The following is a 22,558-nucleotide window of genomic DNA, read 5'->3' as shown; positions in this document are numbered from 1 at the left end:
CTTAAGCTTTAATTTTATGTAAAACGGGTTGTTTTTCCTTTGACATAGCCGAAATGTCCTTTGGTTTACAGTTCAGGGGCTGTTTTATTTGTTTAATAGATTCCCATATGCTCTCAAGTAAGGTGCGCAGCAGCGCCCCCTCCTGGTGGATCTCAAGGAGAAGTGGGAAAGCAGAGCAAACATTCCTGAGCCTCTTCTAGAAAGGCTGTGAAACCAACTTCCCCTGGAGAGCTTGCACGGCCGGCCTTCTGTGACAACAAGGAGAGCTCAGTGTGAGAAATCTGTGCACCAAAGCACTTCCCTGTGCCCGGAGTGAACAACCTGCAGAAACACTGTGAATTACCTCTCCCTGGCATGACACAATTCAGACTGTTTTTGGAAACAGTATCCAATCACTGCCTTGGTCTATATTACAGAGCTTTTTTAATGACAGAAAGAACGGGCTTGCATTTTAACAATGCACCCGTCAACTTTCAAGGTGCCACCTGGCACCCTCAAATCAGGGGCTCTTTGAAAATAATTCCCGATGCCCATCAGCGCCTCCGAGATGGAACCACCAACCTATGCTTGTTATTAGTGGGGCCCATTCCAGTTTTAATCTATCGCTAGCTAGTGTGTTAACCTTCTATCGCTCCAAATTAATGAGGCCCCTAATGTATTTTCATTGGGAGGCTGAGCAGCCAGACTCATTTAGTTAGCAAAAACTACAAAAATCACTTTCTTGTGAAATCTGAAACGCACAGCTCCAATGAACTAATGATCACAGTATGATCCGTTTTATGTACCTCTGGAAATAAAGACAACCAGTAAATGTGCAATGCACCTCGGATAAGCTATGCATCCATGTGCCTCTGCTTCCAGAGTGACGAGGTGCAAAACAGTGAGAGAGAAAGAAAACAAGTACATTTGAAGGGAAAAGGATGACAGCTATGTTGCTCTGGTTTCTTGCAGACAATCCCAGGGAAGGGAGCCACTGGCTCCAACAAAGGGGGGTCTCCTTGGAGTCTGCAGGGGCTGGCGCTCCGGGATGAGGTGCCAACAGTGGTGGGGGCTTGCGAGGAAGCAGGAGCGTCTGCTGTACTCACATGGCTTTTTGGCTGGCTGGACCAGCTGGGGGTTCAGGTACGGGCTGTTCTCTGCATCTATTCTGCGCTTGTACTTCTGCCGACCGCCACGGACTCTGTCCAGACGCACCCCTGTGGGCAAAGAGAGGTACCAGCTTACTGTTTCGGCAGCAATCATTGAAACCCATCAAGCACATGGATGGTGGAACTCAGCTACACTCTGCAGACACACAGGAGGATGCAGAGGGGTCCAGGGCACTGGAGGACAAGCCGAGTACTGGCTAAACTAGCATGATTGCCCCAGATTGGAAACCACTTCCACCAGCAGGTAACAGACATAAGCCACTACTGTACAGGAATCCACCAAAGTCATCATTTGCATTCCAAAAAGACCACTTTTAACATCGATTCCTGCCCAGAAGACACTCTCCTGATCCTAGTGTAGTTTCTCCAAAGACACGGGCATTTGGCATTCTCCTTCTCAGACGCCCCTGAAAGCTCAGAGTGTAGGAGTCAGGGGACCAGGAGATAGAGAGCTCCCTGGCCCCCACATCCACAGAACACTCGGTCTGGAAGGAGGATGGAGAGCCTGGTGGAAGGAACAGGGCATGAGACTGAGTCCCATGCAATGGAAGCCCACTCCACAATGAAATGCTGACATGCCTCAGAATGGGAACGTGGCACACATTTGTGTTTGCTGTCCTGAGTGGGAAATGTTGAACAGGATACCTGAGGACCTTCCTAAGAAAGAATTCAGAAAGCCAGGGGTTTGGAAGACGGGTGTTTGTGAATGCGAGAGGTAAAGGGGGAAGCCAGAAAGGAGGCAATTAAAATACAGAACAGTTTCATTTATGTGGAGGGATGATAAGGAAAGAATTTACTAATAATCAATCAGGTTTCTGGTCTATAGCTGCAGAACAAGACCAAATGTCCCTTTCTTAAATAAAGGGAACAGGAACAAAGAGGGACTCTTGTTGTGGGACTGCTTTGTACCTTAACTGATAGAACTGGGTAACATCATCTTTAATAAATTCAACCACATAATGCATTATACATATTTTGGCATTTCTCAAACTGTTTAGAAAACAGATTCGGTTTAACGACATCATCAGTATTATTATTTTACCGTAAGGCCTCTCAGAGCCGTTAATATGCAAATATACTCCGTAAAACTCTACAAAGGAGATATATAGCATATGCAATGTTTTCCAAACCAAGGAATGCTCTTTTTCAGAATATTTATTAATGTCGTGTGGACTGAGTGAGTTGCGGGTTATCTGAGTTACAGGAAGGAGTTCGGTGAAGGCCAGTGCATTTCTATGTAAATACCCAAGGTGAATACATTACTCAAATGTTAAGGATTATTAGGGATTCCAGAGACAAAAGAAAACAATTTCTCATACAGCCCTACTACTACCATTACTTTAAGATTTGATTATCTTTTGGTGGAACACACAAACACATGATTAGTTCTGGATAAAGCTTTAGCTGAGGGACTGCACAGGTACAGCAGAATATAAACAAATCAGATCACTTCAAGAGAAATTAGGTAAGTCACACAAATATCAGAAACCAAAGACATTAGGTGCAGTTTTTATATATTGACTGAAAGTGAAAGTGCACATTCACCAGAAGTTGCCAGACACCAGGGGCACAAGGAAGCCCTGTCTTTTGAAGAATTTCGAGCCCACGGTAGAATCCCTTTAATCCCTCTGATCCCTCAATTCTTATTTTTACCACATCTACATTTACGGAAGTACAACACCTCCCACTTCTTTCTCCATTTATTGTTTCTCCATTTATTGTCTCTGAGATATGTTTTGGGTTTATCTAAAGTGGTCTGGTTTTATCTTATCAGTTGGGAGATATTCACACCCATTTCATGTCATGGTTTAAGAATGCAGAATCCTATTAGAATATAAAAAGCATACGACATTAGTTATGTCCTCATGTGTTTGTCATCCGATCCCAACCCAAGGAAGACACTTGATCTGGTATTATGAGAGTCTGTTAGAGAAGGCAGGGAGGACAGACAGAAAGACAGGAAGCGACAGACAAAATCTAGCGAGGGCAGGAATGAGTTTGGACGCCTCTGACATCATTAAGAGAGAGAAAGCTGATAGAATGACCCTTCTTTGGTTTGTGGGCTGCTGAGTCGCTTTTGTGGCTCCTCAGAGGGTGTTCACCACCAGGGCTGACATTCATACAAGTTTCTCTATGCTTCAACCAAATCTGAAGGTGCAGTCTCCTGGGTCCCCTGTCTCCACGCCTTCCCATGTGGGCAGATCAGCAACCACCCGCCATTCTTCACTCACCCATCTCAGCCTCGGTCCCCCCATCTACCCGTCCGCTCCCTCCCCACATCCACCAATGTCTAATCATTCAGGGACTTCTCATATACACCTGACTTCATACCTTAGATCCTCAAGTAAAAGTCATTCAGACAAATCAGCCTTTCATGACTTGTAACTTTATTTATATGAACTTCAGTAAAAAAAAAAATGATTAGAAAAAAATCAGATTAATAACTATGTAGTAGAACTAGAGAGAATCGATACATAGAAAAGTGTTCTTGCTAAGAGTAAACAACTAACAGCAAAAGTTTTTACACTCAATACATTTTTAAAGGTCACAATCATATACACACGGGCATTTCATTCCCTATCAAAAGCAGGAAATAGCAATGATTTTAAAGACTTCAAACCATCTGGGTGTGGTGGTGAACACTTGTAATTCAGGAGGCTGATGCAGGAGGATCCCTGTGAATCCGAGGTCAGCCAGAGCTATAGAGTGAGATCTGGTCTCAAAAACAAAACAAGGGGCTGGGGATTTAGCTCAGCGGCATAAGTGCCTGCCTTGCAAGCAGGCAGTCGTGAGTTCGATCCCCAGTACCGATAAAAAGGAAAAAGACAAAAAAAAAAAAAAAAAAAAAAAAAAAACCTTCAAACTGATTCATACTATTATGTAACTTCAACAGCTGCCTTTTATGCATCCTCTCATGAAATTATTACTATGATAACCATCATTATTTGCTTTGACTTACTTTATACTTTCTGAAATGTGTGACCCCAAATTGCAATCACACATAGTAACGTTTATTTCTCCGTCAAACTAAAACTGTTTGTTGACTTATTTCATTCATTACATGTGTGGGGGGCGATATTATCAATCTCCAAAAGTTAAATCACCCCAAAACATATGGACACAGCTGCTTTTACTTTTCTTCTGTCTCTCATTTTGGAAAATTATTGAAAAAAGTTTATTCATGTGAGCCATGCTAATATAAACACATTTTAATATTTCAAGTGATCTGATAAAAAGCAATATTGAACAGGTATCATTAAGGTATATCTAAATTTGCAACATAATTCTACTTACAAATTTCTCCAGAAAATCAAATTTAAAAAACTAAAGACAGGAATATAATTAAAATACTAAGTCATAAATGAGGAAATAAAACACCAGATTGGGAAAAACATTTCTCATGATTTTAACTCAAAGAGAAATAAATTCTGTATAAATGAGATAATATATTTTCCTGTTAGAAGGTAAATTCCACAAAAACAAAAAGTAGACTGCAAAGGATAGAAATATTTAGCCAAAAATAAGTCTACTGCCATTTAAGTTAAAATACCATAGACCACAGTCTACTGCCTGAAGATTGTGTATCTGTACAGTTGTCGGGCCCCTTGTTTAATCCATGATTTGTCATTAGCAGGAATACATACAACATCATATTCAGCAAGAAAAATATACATGCATTAAAAAATGAGGACGTTGTCAGTGAAACAGGGAAAAGTAAAAATCGCCCAGTAATACTTAAGTAACTACTTACACTGCAATGAATTTGTAAGAAATATTTGGCCTAAAGTTTTTAATTTTGTTATATCAAAATGCAGGATAAATAATTACAAGTCATCACCATGAGTTTGGTCTATCATCTACAGTCATGATTTTCTGAAGTCTTTTTCCCCTTTTTAATGTGTTCAACTATAGTAATATAATATTACGTTCTTAAAAATTATGTGAAGAATGCCAGGGGAATCACAGTTTACCCATCAGAATGGTTTTGGCCTCTTTCTGACTTTAGCATAACTAGCTCTACAGACTCTGGTGAGTCCCTAACTTTTCCAAATATAAGGTGGGGCTCCATGATGCTTTGCTGTAATGATCCAACAAAATGACACCATGAATATTAAGGAAATGAATATAACATTGCTTATAAATTTTCAATGACAAGCAACAATAAGGGAGTCATCATCACATCATTAGTTTGTTGAATTACTGGCATAGTACTTTATTGAAATACATTTTTGCCTATGCACGCTGATCTCAGTTCTGCAGGTAGACGGATTTCAAATAGGATGGGCTGGTTAGGTAATTCAAAGAGTACTAGTCAAATATTGACACTGTTTGGTGTCTGACTGCATTAGACAAATAGCTGATAACTACTTCATTGCTCTTATCACCATTAACATCAGTTAGGTATGTATTTTAGAAGACAATCAATCAAAAAGTTTTTAAAACAAAAGATGTTTACTCAGAGCTACTGTAAGTTCATAATTGTTTATAAATATCCAATTAACCTAGTACATTTAAACAGCTCCAACTAACTGCTTACACAGAAACAAATAGCAGTGCTACTTATGATAAGGATCTGGGAACTGCAGGTGAGTTACAGACAAAAAAAAAAAAAAAAAAAGAAATCAACCAAATTCAAATATTTCTGCCAAAGGCGAGGAAGACTCTCTCTTTACACCTTTATAATGTTAAACACAAACAACTTCCACTTAGACTTCATGCACAGATTGCTGTTGAAAAAGTTTAAAAATGACATGCTCACCCCCTACTTCAAGAACTAAGATCTCACAGTGTAGAATGCTTGACAGGTCTGAAGTTAATTAAGGCAACCGGGTTTCCGAGTGATGCAGAGACTGACAATATCTTTTTTTTAAATAAGAAATTTTAATAGGCATTACCCATGGAACAGAATGCTTCCTCCTGCTGCTTCTTCAAACACCGCGAGGCCTTCTAGGGCCACCAGGGAAATACAAATCTTAGGCATTGTCAGAATTTACAAAATTGAGAAAGGAAGAGGGGAAAATGCGGCCAGGCCAGTAACACCGCGAGGAGGAAGTTCATCCCAAGGTCACCTTAGGTCAGCAGATTTTAAGGCCATGTTTTATGCCCAAATGCAAATTTTTACCATATTAAATAGTCCAAAGTCAAAAGTATTTTTCACACTTTTAATAGCCCAAAGTCATAGGCATTTCACAGGATAATAATGAAAAAAAATGCCCTTTAGAGAATTACACAAGGATGCTCTACCCTACTTTCTTAATTTAAACACATTTACGTGGTTCCCAAACAAAAGTTTACTTTATGAAAAAGAAGAAGGGAGGGGAAGGGGAGAAAGAGGAGGAGGGGGAAGGGAAAGGGGAGGGGTGAGGAGGGGAAGGGGAGGGGTGAGGAGCAGAAGAAAGAGGGAAAAATATGCATAATATAGCACAGAATGCTTGAGAAAGGTGCTTATGGTCACATTAGAACAGTGATTTAGGAGAGATGGTACACGCATGCTGTGTAAGGTGTCAAGAAGTAGGGACTGCCACTAAGGATGAAGTGACCCAGCTAAGGACACCCCTGGACCCAGCTGTGCAACCAGGAGGGACCCATCCTGAGCAGGGGATGGAGAAAACCCTTAGAGGCTGGCAGGGAAGAGGGGCAGCAGCAAACCTGGCAGTGGGCATCTTCATGCAGCTGGGCATGGTCCGCCTTGGGGACAGTATTTAGAGCACCTGCCCATATGCACAGGCTTCCAGGGAGCACGTGAGTGAAATGACTTGTATATTCACACATGAGCATACCAACTCTCGAGGCTCATAGAAGACGGTGAAGCAACCCCACCTCTAGGTAGTCTTCCTACACACTGCTTCCCTTTCTCAAAGTAGCACAGGGCTAGCACTGGCTCCCCGGCTAAGCCCTTTTCTTCCCATTTCAACAGGCTTTCCCTAGCTTCCCCCGCCAGCCTGCCGCCTCCACCAAGGGACACCTTCACAGTGGATCTCTGCACCAGGCATCAGCGACTTGGAATAAACCAAACCTCCACTGCCCGACAGCGGGGATGGACAGCTTGCTGTGCTGCGTACTAGGCACGGGGTTATTTGCTCCGCACACATGAACACACTTCACCCTTTGAGTTTTATTATCAGTCCCCAGGTCAGGAAACCAGAAGGAACAAGGGGCAGAGCTTCCAGGGGAGCTGGAGGGAAGGGGCATCAGGGTGCCTCTGCATGTCAATCTTTCCACTATGTCTCTGCCAACAAAGTCTACCAATGGTTCTGTTTGTGTGTCTGCTTTTGATTCACGGGTTAATTTTGTTTCTATCAGCAGACAGTATATAATGTTTACTCCTGGTGCAGAGCTGGTACCTTGTCTCTGATCCTCCTCCTCTGAGAAAGGTCCACTTCCCTACTTCCTGTTACCTAACTGCCCTTTCACATTGCTCTGTTTTTACGCTTTGGGTTTCTTAGAAGAGAAACCATATGATAAGCAAGCTTGTGTGTCTGATTTATATAATAGATGATGTAGATATGGGAGGCTTTGAACTGACAGCGATCTCCCTGCCTCAGCCTCCCAAGTGCTTAGATTTAGGAATGGACCACAGCCACAGACAGCCAAATCTACCTTTGGAAAAGAGCATCTGGTAGACCTCCCAAAGCAGAGACACAGGAAGATAAAAGCATTGAAGGAAACAACCCTCATAGTAACAGAGAGGAACTTCCTGAGGCTGGAGGCTGCCCTGTGAATCCTGCATCTGACAAGGGAGCAGAGGAAAAGGATTGGGAAAGAGATGCGTATGCGCTATGCACGGGTACCAACTGCACACCGGGAGCAAACATTATGCACTGTCTGCTGACGGAAGCAAATAAAAGTAACCCAGGAGTCAAAAGCAGGTGAACAAACAAAAACATAGGCGCTTTGCTGGCAGGAAGGGGACCTGACCTCCGAAGGAAGCTCCTACCCAGGAGACCATGCAGAAACCCAAAGTGACAAAAAGGGATTCAGTTCCACTGCTTTTCCAAGGACCCAGAGATGGGAAGCTCCGGAGCTGCAGAGCCGCGGACCCTCCTCTCAGTACCACCAGAAGTCAGAGGAACGGAGGGTCAGCGCTGCGGGGCAGAGCCATGTCCCTGCTGCCGGCTGCGGTGGCAGCCGGGGACGTGTGTTGGGGACTCCGCACAGCTAGGGACAGCCCTAGCCAACAGGCTGGTGTGAACATCAGGACCCCAACTCAGGAACCTCAGCAATCATGTGTTTGCGTGTGGGAATTCTCTGATGTCTGTGTGTAGAAAAGACAAAAATCACACGGGAAGAGAAAATGCATATCCATTAGGCGGGTTTTATTCACCCCCCTTTTTTTGTAAAAATCTAGTCTTCAGTCACAAAAAGGGATAAAAGCCACGACTCACATTAAAGCTTCCTTGCTCTACAGATGAATTAACAATTAGCAAGGGGAGTCTTTCGTTTTGGCCTCCTGATAGCTATCTGGACAACCGCACGCGGAAGGCTTGCAGAGGAAATCACAAAGGCTCCTCTCTGCTGCATGCAAAATACACGTGGGGTGTATTTCTGTCCGCAGGACGGAACCCCAAGGATTCTCCTTCCCCACCGAGGGGTACCTGGCCACCTCGCACTGCTGCCCGAGCCCCTGCAGTAAATTTATCATCTGAACTGGAGCCGGAAGTGCAGTGGCCAGGAGGCTGAAATAACCGCGAAGAAATGCACGTCTGGGGCAATGTTTGTTTTCCAGGCAGAGGTAAAGTTGCACCCTCCAAAAGCTCAGGGCCCTAATCTATGACACACACGAGCACAAATTAGGTCATCTGCAACAGGTGACAGGTTTTAATTGAATGTCTTCTGTCTGCAGTTCTGACAAAAGGTGAATGGAAATAAACGAGTCTGGCAAGACAGCCCTGAGCCCTACAATACCCGATATCTCATTATTTTTAAACAGCTATCTATAAACTGATGCTGACAAGCCTTGAACCTTTTATTTCTGCTCAAGATTGGGTTGCTGTAAAGAGAAAAAGAGAAAAAGGCACATGCAAGCATTAAACATGCAGTTGCTCCCATTAGGGCCTCCCCAACGTAATGCGAGGAAGTCTCCCATTCCGGAGGCCTTAGGGCTCACTCCACTCGGGTCAGAGGCAGAGGGAGACACAGACAAGGTGCTCACACACATTACACTGCTGATGCGAAACACAGAGGCGATCTTTAAAGGAAGAACATCTTGCCTTTCCTCCTTTATTTCTGTTCAAAATTTCATAAACTATGGAAAAAGATGTCACCCAGGTGCATGCCTACTTCAGCGGTATCTTGTCTCACCACTAACCCTGATGACTCCTTTTGAAAGTGCTGTCTCTCTCATGTGGATAAAGTAATGAATGAGTAGATAAAGACTCAAAACAGAGTTGTACATCAACATCCAGAAAAGCGATCCTCCTCGTGAACAAGGAAATGGATGCAGCATCAGTAACTTTAAACACAGTAATAACAGTCACAGCAGTGCACAGAAGCCCCTGGGAATGTTTCTGGATGAACAGAAGCACAAATATCATTTATGCAAAATTCACTGCCCTATAAAAATGAATTAAACGTAAAATCAACCAAGCTGGTTTACAAGTTGCTGGGTTGAGAGCCACTGACAATTTATTTCCTTTGATGGGAAGAAATATAGTAGAATCTAATAAAAAAAAAACACACCAAAAACAAAACAAAACAAAAACATCCAAAAAGAGACATGGATTCCCAAGAAAATATAGGTAAGAATAAAAATAAATAAGGCAAACAAAGACGGGGTGAATCTGGAGGCCGCATGGTTTCAGAGTCAGTGACCTGAGATCATATGAGCACTCTAGAAAGATCTCATGAGGCCTCAAAAGAAACTGACTGAAATTCCAAAAGAGCCAGTTTATCAAAGACCAAGTATACTACCAGATCAAGTAGAATGTTGCTGTTGTATTTTTGTTTTGTTTTTGCTTTTTTGGTTTCTTTGGCAGTTCTGGGGATTAAACTTGGACCCTTGGCACTAAGCAGCATTCTGTCTTTGCAAATGTTTTCCAAATGTTGATAGAGGCCTTCACTAAACTGCAAAGCAGCCCAGGCTGGGTTTGAACTTTTCACCTCCCTGGTTCAGTCTCCCAGAACGCTGGGATCATAGGTATACTCGATGTTGGCCAGTTTTGAGCAGAAATTCAGAGAATCAATCATAAGATACCAAAGAGATACATGACATCTAATAGTATTTATCTGCTAGGCATAATTTGGCAAAGTTGAGGTTCAAAATAAAGTGAATCTAACACAAAGAACACAGTATACATTGTGACATCCTGTGCAAAAGGAATTCTACCTAACATAAAATATGTGGAGAAAATCCGATTCAGTAGACTGGAAATATTAATATACACCAGCCCAAGTCTCTGGCATGGAAGAGACTGCTTGTTCTGTTGTGACTTGTGTCTGACATCCTATGGCACTGGCGATATTAAATTTAGCACAATGATGGCAGATTATACTCCTGGGGTGCTCCATGTAAACACACATTAGAGTTAAAGCCTTATTTAAAAAGCACTAAATATGAAGTTAAACAATCTGGTTTCCAAACTTCTGAGTGTTAGCCAGAGCCGGCATTTCAGTCAACAGGAAGGAACACGGACGACACTCAGGAACGAGGACTCCAGAACTGTTCCAGAAAATGGCGAGAAGGATGGGACAAGTGTGTCCCATGCAAAGGGAAGTATTCAGAGGGGAACCCTGGTAATGCAATTTTACTGTAACACATTTTTTAAAATGTAAACATTCATTGTATTTTTCATTCCACCTCATGTTCACTACAATTAATGACAAATATAAAAAGATCATCGTCCCAGTACAATCAGTCTCTGTTTGCCACCCTCTGATCTCTTGCTTATTTTCAGACTCTGCAGTCTAGTAGATGTCAGCAAAATGATGATACATTCAGTTTGTGCTCATAAAGCCATACATATATTAAAAGCACTATTTTTACTTCTGCTCTTTAAGGTAAATGCAGTGATACTGTTACTACCCTGCATAGTGAAAGCTTAATAACGATCAATTAAAGACTCATGCCTGAGTGACATATGATATTAACTTTGTGGAAAGTTACACACAAGGAAATCTAAATTTTTCTGTGAAGGAAATTACCAATGGCTGAGTGCTTATTCTAAAGGCCATCAGAAACTGCTAAAGTATTCTTGCTGGGTAGATCACAGCCTGGTATTTGAATTCTTAAATTAGCAAGAGGGAAGAGTATATGAGAGAATACAGAAAATACCAAGGATATTTCCTGACGCCAAGCAGATGGGGTGTATTTGTTCCAAGTGAAGAATTCACTGCTCGCTGCCCGTACACCAGGATACACCCAGGTAAGGGCCGGAGCTGCTCCACTGTCCACAGGGAAAATCTTAAATGCTACTGCAGTCAAGAAAAATTAAACCTCCCCATTCTAGTCAGAGGACAGCTCAAGACTAGAGGTGGAACAGAAACTCCAACTATCACCACCCGATGTCCAGGGCACCAGAATTTCCCAGCAGAATCTCCCTGGAGTTTTCCAAACCAGACTTTTTTAGTACTTCTTAAGAGTCCATTGCCTCTGTATGTATCAGAAACACAACCCGAGCTACACTTAAATTTCAATGTGTTCTATTCAGTTAACTCCTCAAAAAGTTGAAGACATGGTGACAAATGTCCCACTAATTGAAAAAGCTTCAAAGAACCAAAACACAGCTGAGTGATTTTGGTACATGTTTAAATCGTGCACGGATCAGCAATGAATGTGCAGTATGTATTGTGTGTCTACCCCACCGACTCAGTAATACTCCGGAACTGAACAGAAAGTAAGTTTGCAACTTGCCGTATAGCCATGGACTCCTCAGGTCAGTTTTGCTTGGTTTTCTTTTGATACTTTTAACCCTAACTATACACACAAAAGAATGGGAATCTGGGCCTGGCCTGGAGGTGAACACCTATGACCCGAGAACTCAGGAAGCTGCGGAAACAGCATCACCACGAGTTCGAGGCCAGCCTGGGCTACACAGAAAGTTCAAGTCCTGGCAATCCGGCAGTTAGACTGTCTCAAAAACAAAAACCAAAACTAAAACTAAAACAAAACAAACAAACCAAGACATGGGAGTCTCTTAGCAATTTAATTCATTCCATAATTTTCATTTGGCTTTTTTTTCTTAATGTGCTGACATACTATAATTTTAGAAATGCACAGAAATCTTGAAGACAACAAAATGAAGTAAGGCACTGAGATCAAAAGGAGCTGGCTGAAAGGTGAAAGAAGCTCAAGATTTAATTTTGCAATATGCATCCAGTATTGCAGTACTTGATGTGCTGAGCAAAATCTCAGATATTAGGAGGAGCTAACCGACGGGAACTGTATTTAGATAGAGAGTCTTGAGAAAGGGAGACTGCAGGTCTCTGCACTCAGGAAAACCATTCACTCCCCTGCCCAGAAGCAGGTGAATGAGTCTGATGCCATTGCTAAGAGCTCTTCTGGCTCTGAAAGTCTACAAGTGCAATAAGGTGCTTCAGAAGACGGAACTGACCCACAGATTTAGAGTGTGACAACAGCTTTAGCAGTGGGCAAGACCACACGCTTCCTCTCTTAAGTCAGGGCAGACCTGAGCCAAATGTGTGCCTTCAAGCAGAAGGTGTCCAGCCCTGGCTCAGTGCTGCCCACACTGACCTCAGCCAGGCACATCTCCTTTTGCACTTGAGAGTAACAAAGCAAATCATGTGCCTGCTTTGGAGAAACACTTTTTGCTTCTGGGTACCTTTGGAGATGATCAGGGTCCCCTGTGTGTGGCCATGGAGCCCAAGAGTGGGAATTGCACACCTCAGCTTGGGCTGCATGTGGGGCGCAGGACAAGGCAGGGACAGGGCAGGGCGGAGGAGGACAGAGCAGGTGAGGGATGGACGCCAGAAGAGAATCATCCCAACAGGTGGCCAGTCTGCGGCTTAACCAAATTTCACTTCTCCTCTTTAAGATAAAAAGGCTTTGAGCAAAACGAGGCCGTGTGCCATTAAAGAAGTGAGATGTGCTTTTCTATGCATGGTACACAGACTGAAGGCCTTTTCCTCCCAGGCTGAGCACCAACAATGTGCCAAGGCTGCAATCTCTGCAGGTTGAGGTGTGACAGCAAAGGGAGAGTGGATTTCTTCTCCTTTTGTGGAGATGCCTGGGTAGAAGATTCCTTCTTAGCACAGAGTGAGCCCATGCAGCATTTTTCTTAGTCAGCCAAGAATGTTCACCAAACCCCACACACGCAGAAGGTCAGCACTGCTGCTCGTGGGCTCTGGGACTAGGATTCACTAAGCACAGGTCTCTCACACAAGCAGCGAGACCTGGTGACAGCAGCTGGGTGACCACGGATAGCGATGGTGACCGCGGGTCAGTGGCAAACATGGCCTGAGTGCGCTGGGAAAAGCCAGGGTCCATGCCCTGGGCAGAGGAGTGGTACAACCCAAGGTGTCACTAGACCATGAAGCATGGAGAACAATTTCAGAATTATTTCTGTAATTTTTTACTTAGTATTTTCAGGCCGTATTTGAGTGTTGGTACTGCAGAATATATGTTTACAGGTAAGAGGCCCACTGCTATATGCACACAGATGCATCCACAAAGAGCTCGGGGCTGAGACATTATTCAGTCTCTTCACTTCCTTGATAACTGTTTGATGTGATCAACGAATTCTGAGAATTTTTTATTTGCACAGTATCGCCTTCTGGAGAGAAGCCATGTCACAGGAGTTTACACAACATTGGACATTAGGAATTAAAAAGTCAAACAACTACAAAGCTTCTTACATAAAGTGAATGCACGAAATAGGCAATGTGAAAAGTGAGCAGTAAGCTGGGCCTGGTGATGACTCCAGCACTAAGGAGGCTGAGGCAGGAGGATCTTACTGAGGTTATATAATGAGTTCAAGACCTGCCTGAACTGCATAGTAAGATCCCCGCTCAAAACAAAACAAAAAAAAAAAAACAAAAAACAAAAAAAACAAATGAGAGATAAAAATTAGCATGTCAAGTGCAGACTATGGAAAGAAGTACATTTGCCTGCAAAAATACCCAACACCACTCACACTCTTGTGAGTCTGCTTCATGAGGGTGAGACAGGAAACGTGAGCACATGCACACTGTTACAACAGACACCATTTCCAGAAGAAGCCAGCAATCTGGATCTTAACATGCCAGGGGGGACCACAGCATACGGTGAATGATTAAACTTGAAATTTTACTCCAGCTGGGCATAGGAGTGGCGCACGCCTGTACTCGCAGCACTTCAGAAGCTGAGGCAGGAGGACTGCGGTGAGTCTGAGGCCAGCCTGGGCTACACAGCAAGACCCTATCTCAAACAAAACAAAACAAAACAAAACACGAACAGAAAGCCCTCTACTACAGTAAAAGACTCTTTGCTGTTAGGCCCCTCAGCATACCAGCCTTGTTTTGAATGCTCATCCTCATTATTGCTGCTTATGAAGCAGCTCTGCAGTCCTCTTCCTGGTCTTTATGAGACGTGATCATCAAGACAGTGACCGCAGCTGCCATGTGCCATCCAAAGGCAGGGCAGGTTTTTAGCAACCGTTACCATGTGCCCACTGCTGTCACCAGACGTGGTGCCACACAACTTCGGCTTCTTCCCCAAAGTCAAAACGACCCTGAAGGTAGACGCAGGCCATAGAGGCAACCACAGCAGAGCAACTAAAGACACTCACGAAAGAGGGCTTCAGAGCTGCTGCAGACAGCAGCACGACACAGGGAATCAGCATGCTCGGAGCGAGGGGGGCAGTTTTGGGTGGGATTAACGTCACCATGTCTTTCAGTGTAATGAGTTGTAATTTTTAAAATTAAATGCACACCATATTTTTCAATCCTATCTCTTAAACCCATCAATATTCAACTGTTCATGCAATTTTCCACCTAATAATGTGTCCCTTTGGTTGCCAGGTTATAACTTTTGGTTATAACTTAGGAGGAGTCAGCAGGCAAAAACAGCTCCTGATGGAAGCCAGGTAGACAGCTGGCTAGGTACACTGGTCACACAGAGCACACTGATAGTTGTTTAGGGATTACTTTGCATTTTACTTATACTCTCCCTCTATAAGCATAAATTACATTGCCTAACTACTAAGGAGTTCTAGAATCTAACTCTTGCAATGCAAATATTCAAGTCCTATTGAGTAGGGTTTTAGGGATAACATTGCTGTATAAAATATATGGGCTTTGATTAGCTGTCTTTTCAAACAAAAGTGTAAATTTAATCATTCATACCCAAACCCAGGCCTGTTAGGGCCAAATGCCCCTTTGAAAGGCTCAGGGACCCAGCGCTGGCTGCACTGACTCCAACAGTGACACAGCAGAGGCGCTCTTTAAATTCTCCTATTCTGCCTACTGAATGCTTCCAGCTTTTCAGGAACCGGCATTGAAGGACCCCAGGTTCATTTCCACTGTCACTAAGATTACGCAGATCAGTCGTGGCTGGGGCTCAGCTGTCAGACTGTCCTCTCTCTCCCCCAACTTGCTGAACCACCTGCGAGAGAAGGACTTCATCCCGGAAAAAGAGGAAGAAGGGTGTCACAGCTGGGTCACAACCCCGTGTCCTCATTGGCCAAGGGAATGAAAGGACAGGCAACGGACCCTAGACACCCCTGGATGGTCAAGAAAGCACCAGCCAGACGGGAGCATCGCTTCACAGTAGCACCTCCATCACAGGTAAGGCTGGAGAGGCGCAATACTTAGATTTCAAGTCCTGTGTGCTGGTTTACTCCTGCAGGCCACCACGTCCACAGAGGCCAGCCTGGGCAGCAGACTGCATGCTGGAGACGAGGGCTGGCAATGCAGTTCTCCCTCTACTGCCCGTGCTTCTGTATGGGTCTGACTCACTTATGCACAGAGGAGGTGTTACTGAAGCTACAGTGAATGCTTATTGTTTAAAGTTATTACAGTAAAAGACACACTGACATTAATGCCCCTCAAAGCCCTCCCGTACCCCGCTTTGAACACACTTACTCCCCTGTTCTTGCCGTAAGTGCGTTCAGTTGTGCCATTGTGACTGCCTCAATGTCCTGCATCCATTCAAGGTGTTTGTCTGTCACGGTCGTTTGGACTTTGGGGAAGACCCAGCAGCTCTGTGGCGCCAGACCTAGTGACTAAGGTGGACAAGGACGCAGCACCATGGCTTCAGGAGCTTTCACCTTCTCCCTGATCACAGCTCAGAGACCCCAGGGAAAGACCACGTCCCAGAACTGCTTCACAAAGTGACAATAACGGGGTAAATGTCTGAAGCCAGGGAGGGCGCTTGCTGGACATCACAGGCCATGTATCCTCACCATAATAATGTTTTTAAATTAAGATTAAGGCTAGCCTGGGTTACACAGAGAGTTCAAGAGCAGCCTGAACTACACAGCAAGATCCTGTCGTAAAAACACAAAACACAAAAACAAGCCTATATATGTGTTTAAAAAAACAATAAAAACTCTTTAAATTACTCAAGTTATTTCAGATTTCAAATAATTTTCAATAAATGATTTAAAATCTTTCTCATATGCACTGAAACTTTTGTCATCGCTTCTACATGTATTTTTTTTTGTTGTTGTTGTTGTGTGTACCGGGGATCGAACTCACAACCATATACTTGCAAGGCAGGTGCTTATACTGCTGAGCTAAATCCCCGGCCTCTACATGTATTTTATTTTATTTTATTCTTAAAAAAAAATTCAGGGAAACACAAAAAACACTGTTGGCACACTATTAATACAGTTTTGGGTGAGCAAGACAGCTCAGCCCTACAAATCCCTCTCCCTCCCACAGAATGATGTAATTCTTCACCATCACTGAGGGTAACAAGTGACAGAAGGGTTTGCACCCGCTGCATGCTAAGTACTTCTAAGTGCTGTAATGTTTCTGGGACCCATGGTATCAAAATACTCAGTGAAAACCTGCTGCTACAAAGGATGTAAATAAAAATACCTGAAATTACCTTTACCTTATGGTCTACATCTAGATGTCCATGCGCTCATAGGTGGGGCCTGTTTTGAGGTGACCGGGTCATGGGGGTGGGGTGCTCCTGGGTAGACTCACCCACTGAGGAGCTTATAGCTGTGATGCTGGGAGGCAAAGTCTGGTTGGAAGAGGAGGTCCCTGGGGTGCACCTTGGCAGCGTCTGTCTCCCTCCTCCTCCCTTGATCTCTGCTTCCTGCCACCATGCCATGCACTGATTCTCCTTTATGTAGTACTCTCCTGCCATGCCACACCACCTTGGAGCCAACTGAGAATACAGACTGAAACCTCTACAAACTGTGAATAAAACTTTTCTCCTTACAGTTGGGGTTGTCTGCCAGCCTGTGTCAGCAGGAGGACAGTAATTAAGACAATTTTCATCATTCATTCAACAAGGTGAGAATTCAAGCAGCTATTAAGATATGTAAGTTCAGTCTAAAATTGAAATAAGTTTAAACAAGTAAGATATGGCAGGAGGCAGGCAAGGGGGTACAAAAATCACTTACAGGACTCACTGCTTAGTATTTCTCATGTTTGCTGGGTGCTTATTATAGATTTTGTTTTTCAAGGATAACATGGATTTAAATTAAATATGAGAAAATAAAGAACCCAGCCTTAACTACATAAATTTATAGTAAGCTACATTTGCTAACTGCCAGTATATTCTGAACTTTCATGTAAAAATTTTAAACACGAAATTATGCTACACAATATCCAGTATTTTCTAAACTTGAATCATCCTCGCTTACTTAACAGAGAACAAGGTACACAGATATGAGTTCAACTGCAAAATTTCTCTTAAAACTAAGGAGTCAAGTACAGAGTAAGGAAGTAAATAAATCCGAATATACTCACTGAACACATAAATGGGGGAGGAGATCTAATCCAAACCTTTGAGGAAAAAAATGCTTTCAAAACAGGATGCTATTTCAAATAGACATTTATGAACAATTGTGAATAAGTTCAAAAAAAATTCTCGGCACACATCTATTGAATAATACCACACAAAATGAAATATGGAACCAATTCTATAATTTCATCAATTCAAAAAACTAATTCAATAAAGGACATAAAAGTAAAGCTAATATTTATGTCTAAGAAGTTATCTTTTTCTTTTAAGGAAATCTCTGCAAGCAACATATTTCACTTCTTGTTCTGTGAAATGAGGTTATGTACAAATAACTTAAAACCAGAATCGTAATTCCTCTCAGCTTGGTGGAGGACCACTGGCCTGGCATGCATGGGTCCCTGGGTTCAATACCCAGTATTGTGATGAACAAAATCAATCACATCCCTGTGGTTTTTCTACTCATGTAAGGCATGAATCTATTCCTATCTTGCTTCCTTCCCTTCTTGTGGTACTGAGGATTGAATCAAGGGCCTTTAAAATAAGCTACATCCCCAATACTTTCCTATTTTTTATTTTTATACAGCTCCTACTAAGATGCTAAATTTCCCAAGTCGGGCTCAAATTTGCAACCTCCCTGCCTCAGTCTTCCACAACTGATTTACAGGTGTGCATGGCTGTGCCCCGGTGATGAGCCTGTTTCCTAAAGCTCCTCTGGATTCAGGACTGTGGAATAAAAAGTACTTCAAATATTTGAAAATAAAGTAGGTATGGTGATACAAGTCTATGATCCCAGCAGGAGAATCGCAAGTTCGAGGCCAACATAGGCAATTTAGAGGAGCCTGTCTCAAAAATCCCCAGGACCACAAAACAAAACACAGTTAAAATTAAACACATCTAATTTTTGCCTTAGCTGAAGCAATAGCGTATTGAAAAACAACAGTTAACATTTTCTTTCCAATCATGCTCAAATTAATGGCAAAGTTAAAAAGTACATTAACTTTGGCTATTAGGTGGATTTGATAATTATTGCAGGAATATATAATTAATTATAAAAGTATTAAGCAAAATTACAGAGAACCATATGGCAACTTCTACTTGCACAAGGAAGCTGACTGCCTTAGTAACTCTGGGATTCTCAAAACATTTTTATTAGTACCACCCTCACATTAAAATTACATTTTTTAAAAGAAAATAACAATTTATCCAGGCGAGGTGGGGCACATATGTAATCCCAGCACTTGGAAGGCCGAGGCAGGAGGATGGATGTGAATTCAAAATCAGTCTGGACTACTAAGTTCAAGCATCCTGAACTGCATAGCGAGATCCTTCCTCAAAAAGCAAAGCAAAACAAAACAAAACACACATGCAAAAACAAAACAATACATTTTATCCTACTCACATCTTTTACATCTACTGACCAACCAATCCCTGTATGCTGAGTGAGAGTTTAATAACAATCACGTTATTGACCCTTCCATATAAATTATTATAAATCTCACATATATCCACCATAAGCTGACAATGCAATCAAACGTATTCTTGTTGTAAAACATTTAGACATTTAGACATATGTTCCATAGCATTCTGATGAGATACATTGGAAGCCAGTGTAATTTATTCCACAATTCATAACATTGTTTCAATGTGACGCTTTGAAACAAGACAGAATTACGCTGAAAAACACTAGTGCACTTACCAACAGTCTAACAATCTATGCCTGAATTGTAGTATGCGCCCACTCTGAACTTAAAGAAAAAAGCTGTGGCAATTTTATTGTGGTCAATTTATAGGTGCATTGAAACCTTGGGGGAAAGAGTTAATGAATCATAGATCTAACACTAGGTTTCACAGATTAGCTATGAACTTTCATCCTAATAGTTAAAGTAGATGTCTATCAAATTGCTTATGAGGACAAATTTATGGAAAACAACCAACTCTAGCGCTTGGTTCTTATTAAGAAACATGAATATGTATGTAATTTTAACCAGACTAAATTAACCCAAAAATGAATAAATAAAAAAAAATAAGGACAATAATTGTCACAAATGAAGGCTTCCTTCCAGTCCTCCTGTTACAAAAGCTTTATGTTGCATGGGTTTCAAAAATCCACCTTTTAAAATAGAAGCATCTGCAAGGGAACAAAAGGAAAGAAACCTGCGAAGAAACCATTAAGAACCAAGAAACACGCATGATTCCCTCCTTGGCAATGTCGCTTTGGAAATCTGGGATCACCGCACCTAAATATAGTGCTTGATATGAACGTGACACAGGGAAATTAGTGTTCAAGCCAGCAAGCGGAGGAATGGGTATTTCCTAACCTGGACTCTTCACTGAAATCGGCCCAGCAGGACCATCACCCCCAGTTTTACAAACACTCCTGAAGCCGTGCGAGCTCTGGACTGTGTGAGATCTTATTTTAAGCAGCAACAGAATAACCAGGAAATGCATCACAGATGTACAGCTGTCCCTGTACGTTTGTGGGCACAGAAATTTAACATAGGGTCCCCCAAAAGCTGGCCAACGCTTTATCACAACTGTGTGAGCCAGTGTCCACAAAGAAGTGAAGCACACCTGTGATTTCACCTTTATTTTTGATCTAATTGCTTAATCTGATTGATATCTACTGATCAGTAGGGATTCTAGCATAGGAAATTAGCAGTGTTTGAGTTTAGCAAACTTGCAAATTATGCTATTCTCTCTCTTTTCCCTTGGGCTACTGTTCCTTCTATAGCCTTGTGAGCATGTGTGTGTAAGCGTGTGTGTGTGTGTGTGTGTGTGTGTGTGCAGCAGGCACTCTGCTATTGTACATCACCAGCTGCTCTAGCATTTTTAATACCTAAAGACTCAGGAGTGTGAAACTGGTACCTTAAACAGAACAACAAGGACAAAGGCAAAGCAATTTGGACCATTTCTATTGATAAATGTATTACCATTCATTAACTATAGCACTGACAATTATAAAATAGAAATAGATAACTGTAATAAGGCAGGTGTTGTGGCATATGACTGTAACCTCAGCTTGTAGGAGGCTGAGGCAGGAGGGTCACTGTAAGTTCCAGCCCAGCACAGGCTACACAGTGAGTTCAAGACCAGCAAGACCTGCACAGGCAGACCCTGTCTCAAAAAATGCAAAACAAACAGGTAGGTAGGTAAACAGGTAGACAGACAGATAGATATAACTGTAAACTTTTCTGTTCCAGATACTTTAAATATATGCATCATTTCTGCTTACGACCGGAATCTCACCAGGTGTAACACCCATGTGATTTGTTACTGAGTGCACAGCACTGGCTTACATCCTCTCTTTTTCATTTTTCATTTTTATCGGTACCAGGGATCGAACTCATGACCGCCTGCTTGCAAGGCAGGTGCTTATGCCGCTGAGCTAAGTCCCCAGTCCCTGGCTTACATCCTCTCAGCTCAGCCTCCTGCAGGGCCAGGATCCTGCAGCCACCCTGAGCTCCGCCTTCTCTTTAGATGACATATGGATGCCTGTTTCCTAGGACTGCATTTGTTTTCAATCATTAGAAACAAAAGGAAGGTGATAGGAAAAGGAAAGCAGGTGACTCGTTCCTTGATTCTCCCTCCCCCAATAAACTCACTGGGGGATCGCCTTTCCTGGGATTGCCCAGCCGGCAGAGCCCAGGCCAAGGGCCACGCTGCACTTCCTTGAACTTGGGACCATGCTGTAGGCAGGGACCAGAGCAAAGAAAACGGTGCTCTGGACCAAGTTAGAGAGCAGCAGGGAGCCAGTTTCTGGAGAAACACCAGCAGCAGAGCCTTAGACTGCTCCAGCTGGACAGGGCTGCAGAGAACCCTCGAGAGCCCAGGCACCCAGCGCCCTGCCGGGGCCTCGCGTGCAGGCTGCGGAGAGCACAAGCAGCTGGGCTGGAACATCACGGTAATGCTTAGCAGGCAGCAGCAGTAAGGGCAGGGGAGCCGAGGGGGCAAGGAAAGAGCTCTCAGGTGGGGAAGGAGAACGATCCAAACCGCGGGACAGAACCTGTGAAGAAGGGAGCTGTGAGAACTCAGCTAAAGGAACCGGAAGAAAAAAATTGAGGAAAAATATAATAGCCATGTAAAAAAACTACGTTAAAATTATATAAAGGATGCTTAAATTCAAGTATCTCAAAAACATAACAAATGTGTTCAAGAATTTTAAAATCATCCTTAAAATATACTATCACTTTATCTAAATCAAAACTATTTTATAGTAATGAATATTAATAGTATGACAGATAATAGTGCCTCATTTCAGTAGGGAAATTAATCTGTCCTCTCTATTCTGGCCTGAGTTTAAAGGTGGTCTGTAGGTTTTGCACTATAATATACGTCTGGTATTTTCTTCAACACATTGGGAAAAAAAAACCCGCAGTAGCTCAAAGTCAAAGGAGTATTTTCCAGTACACAATTAAATGGTAGATATTTTTAGCATCCTGGTATCTTCCAGAAAAGAAAGCAAGGTTTCATGTTACCCACGATGCTAAGACCCGTGGTATGCGCCCGGACTCATCTGAACACTTCTGATTCCTCATTGTGGTGGTTAAATTCCAAA

General features: G+C 42.7%; 1 protein-coding gene across 18 annotated transcripts in view; it reads right to left on the bottom strand.

Moving 5' to 3' along the window:
- Esrrg (estrogen related receptor gamma) overlaps positions 1 to 22,558 on the bottom strand; it is a 540,107-nt gene that overhangs the window by 60,554 nt on the left and 456,995 nt on the right. For all 18 annotated transcript variants that reach the window (XM_013157679.3, XM_013157680.3, XM_063236700.1 and 15 more), the window contains one exon: positions 1,086 to 1,196. In XM_013157679.3, the coding sequence (XP_013013133.1) occupies positions 1,086 to 1,196 (111 nt within the window). The remainder of the gene's footprint in view (positions 1 to 1,085; positions 1,197 to 22,558) is intronic.

The sequence above is a fragment of the Cavia porcellus genome, unplaced genomic scaffold (assembly GCF_034190915.1).
Source record: "Cavia porcellus strain 051 isolate PalLab524CR breed Dunkin Hartley unplaced genomic scaffold, mCavPor4.1 scaffold_26, whole genome shotgun sequence".
In the NCBI taxonomy this organism is placed as follows: domain Eukaryota; kingdom Metazoa; phylum Chordata; class Mammalia; order Rodentia; family Caviidae; genus Cavia; species Cavia porcellus.
This window is presented reverse-complemented; position numbering and strand designations above follow the sequence as displayed.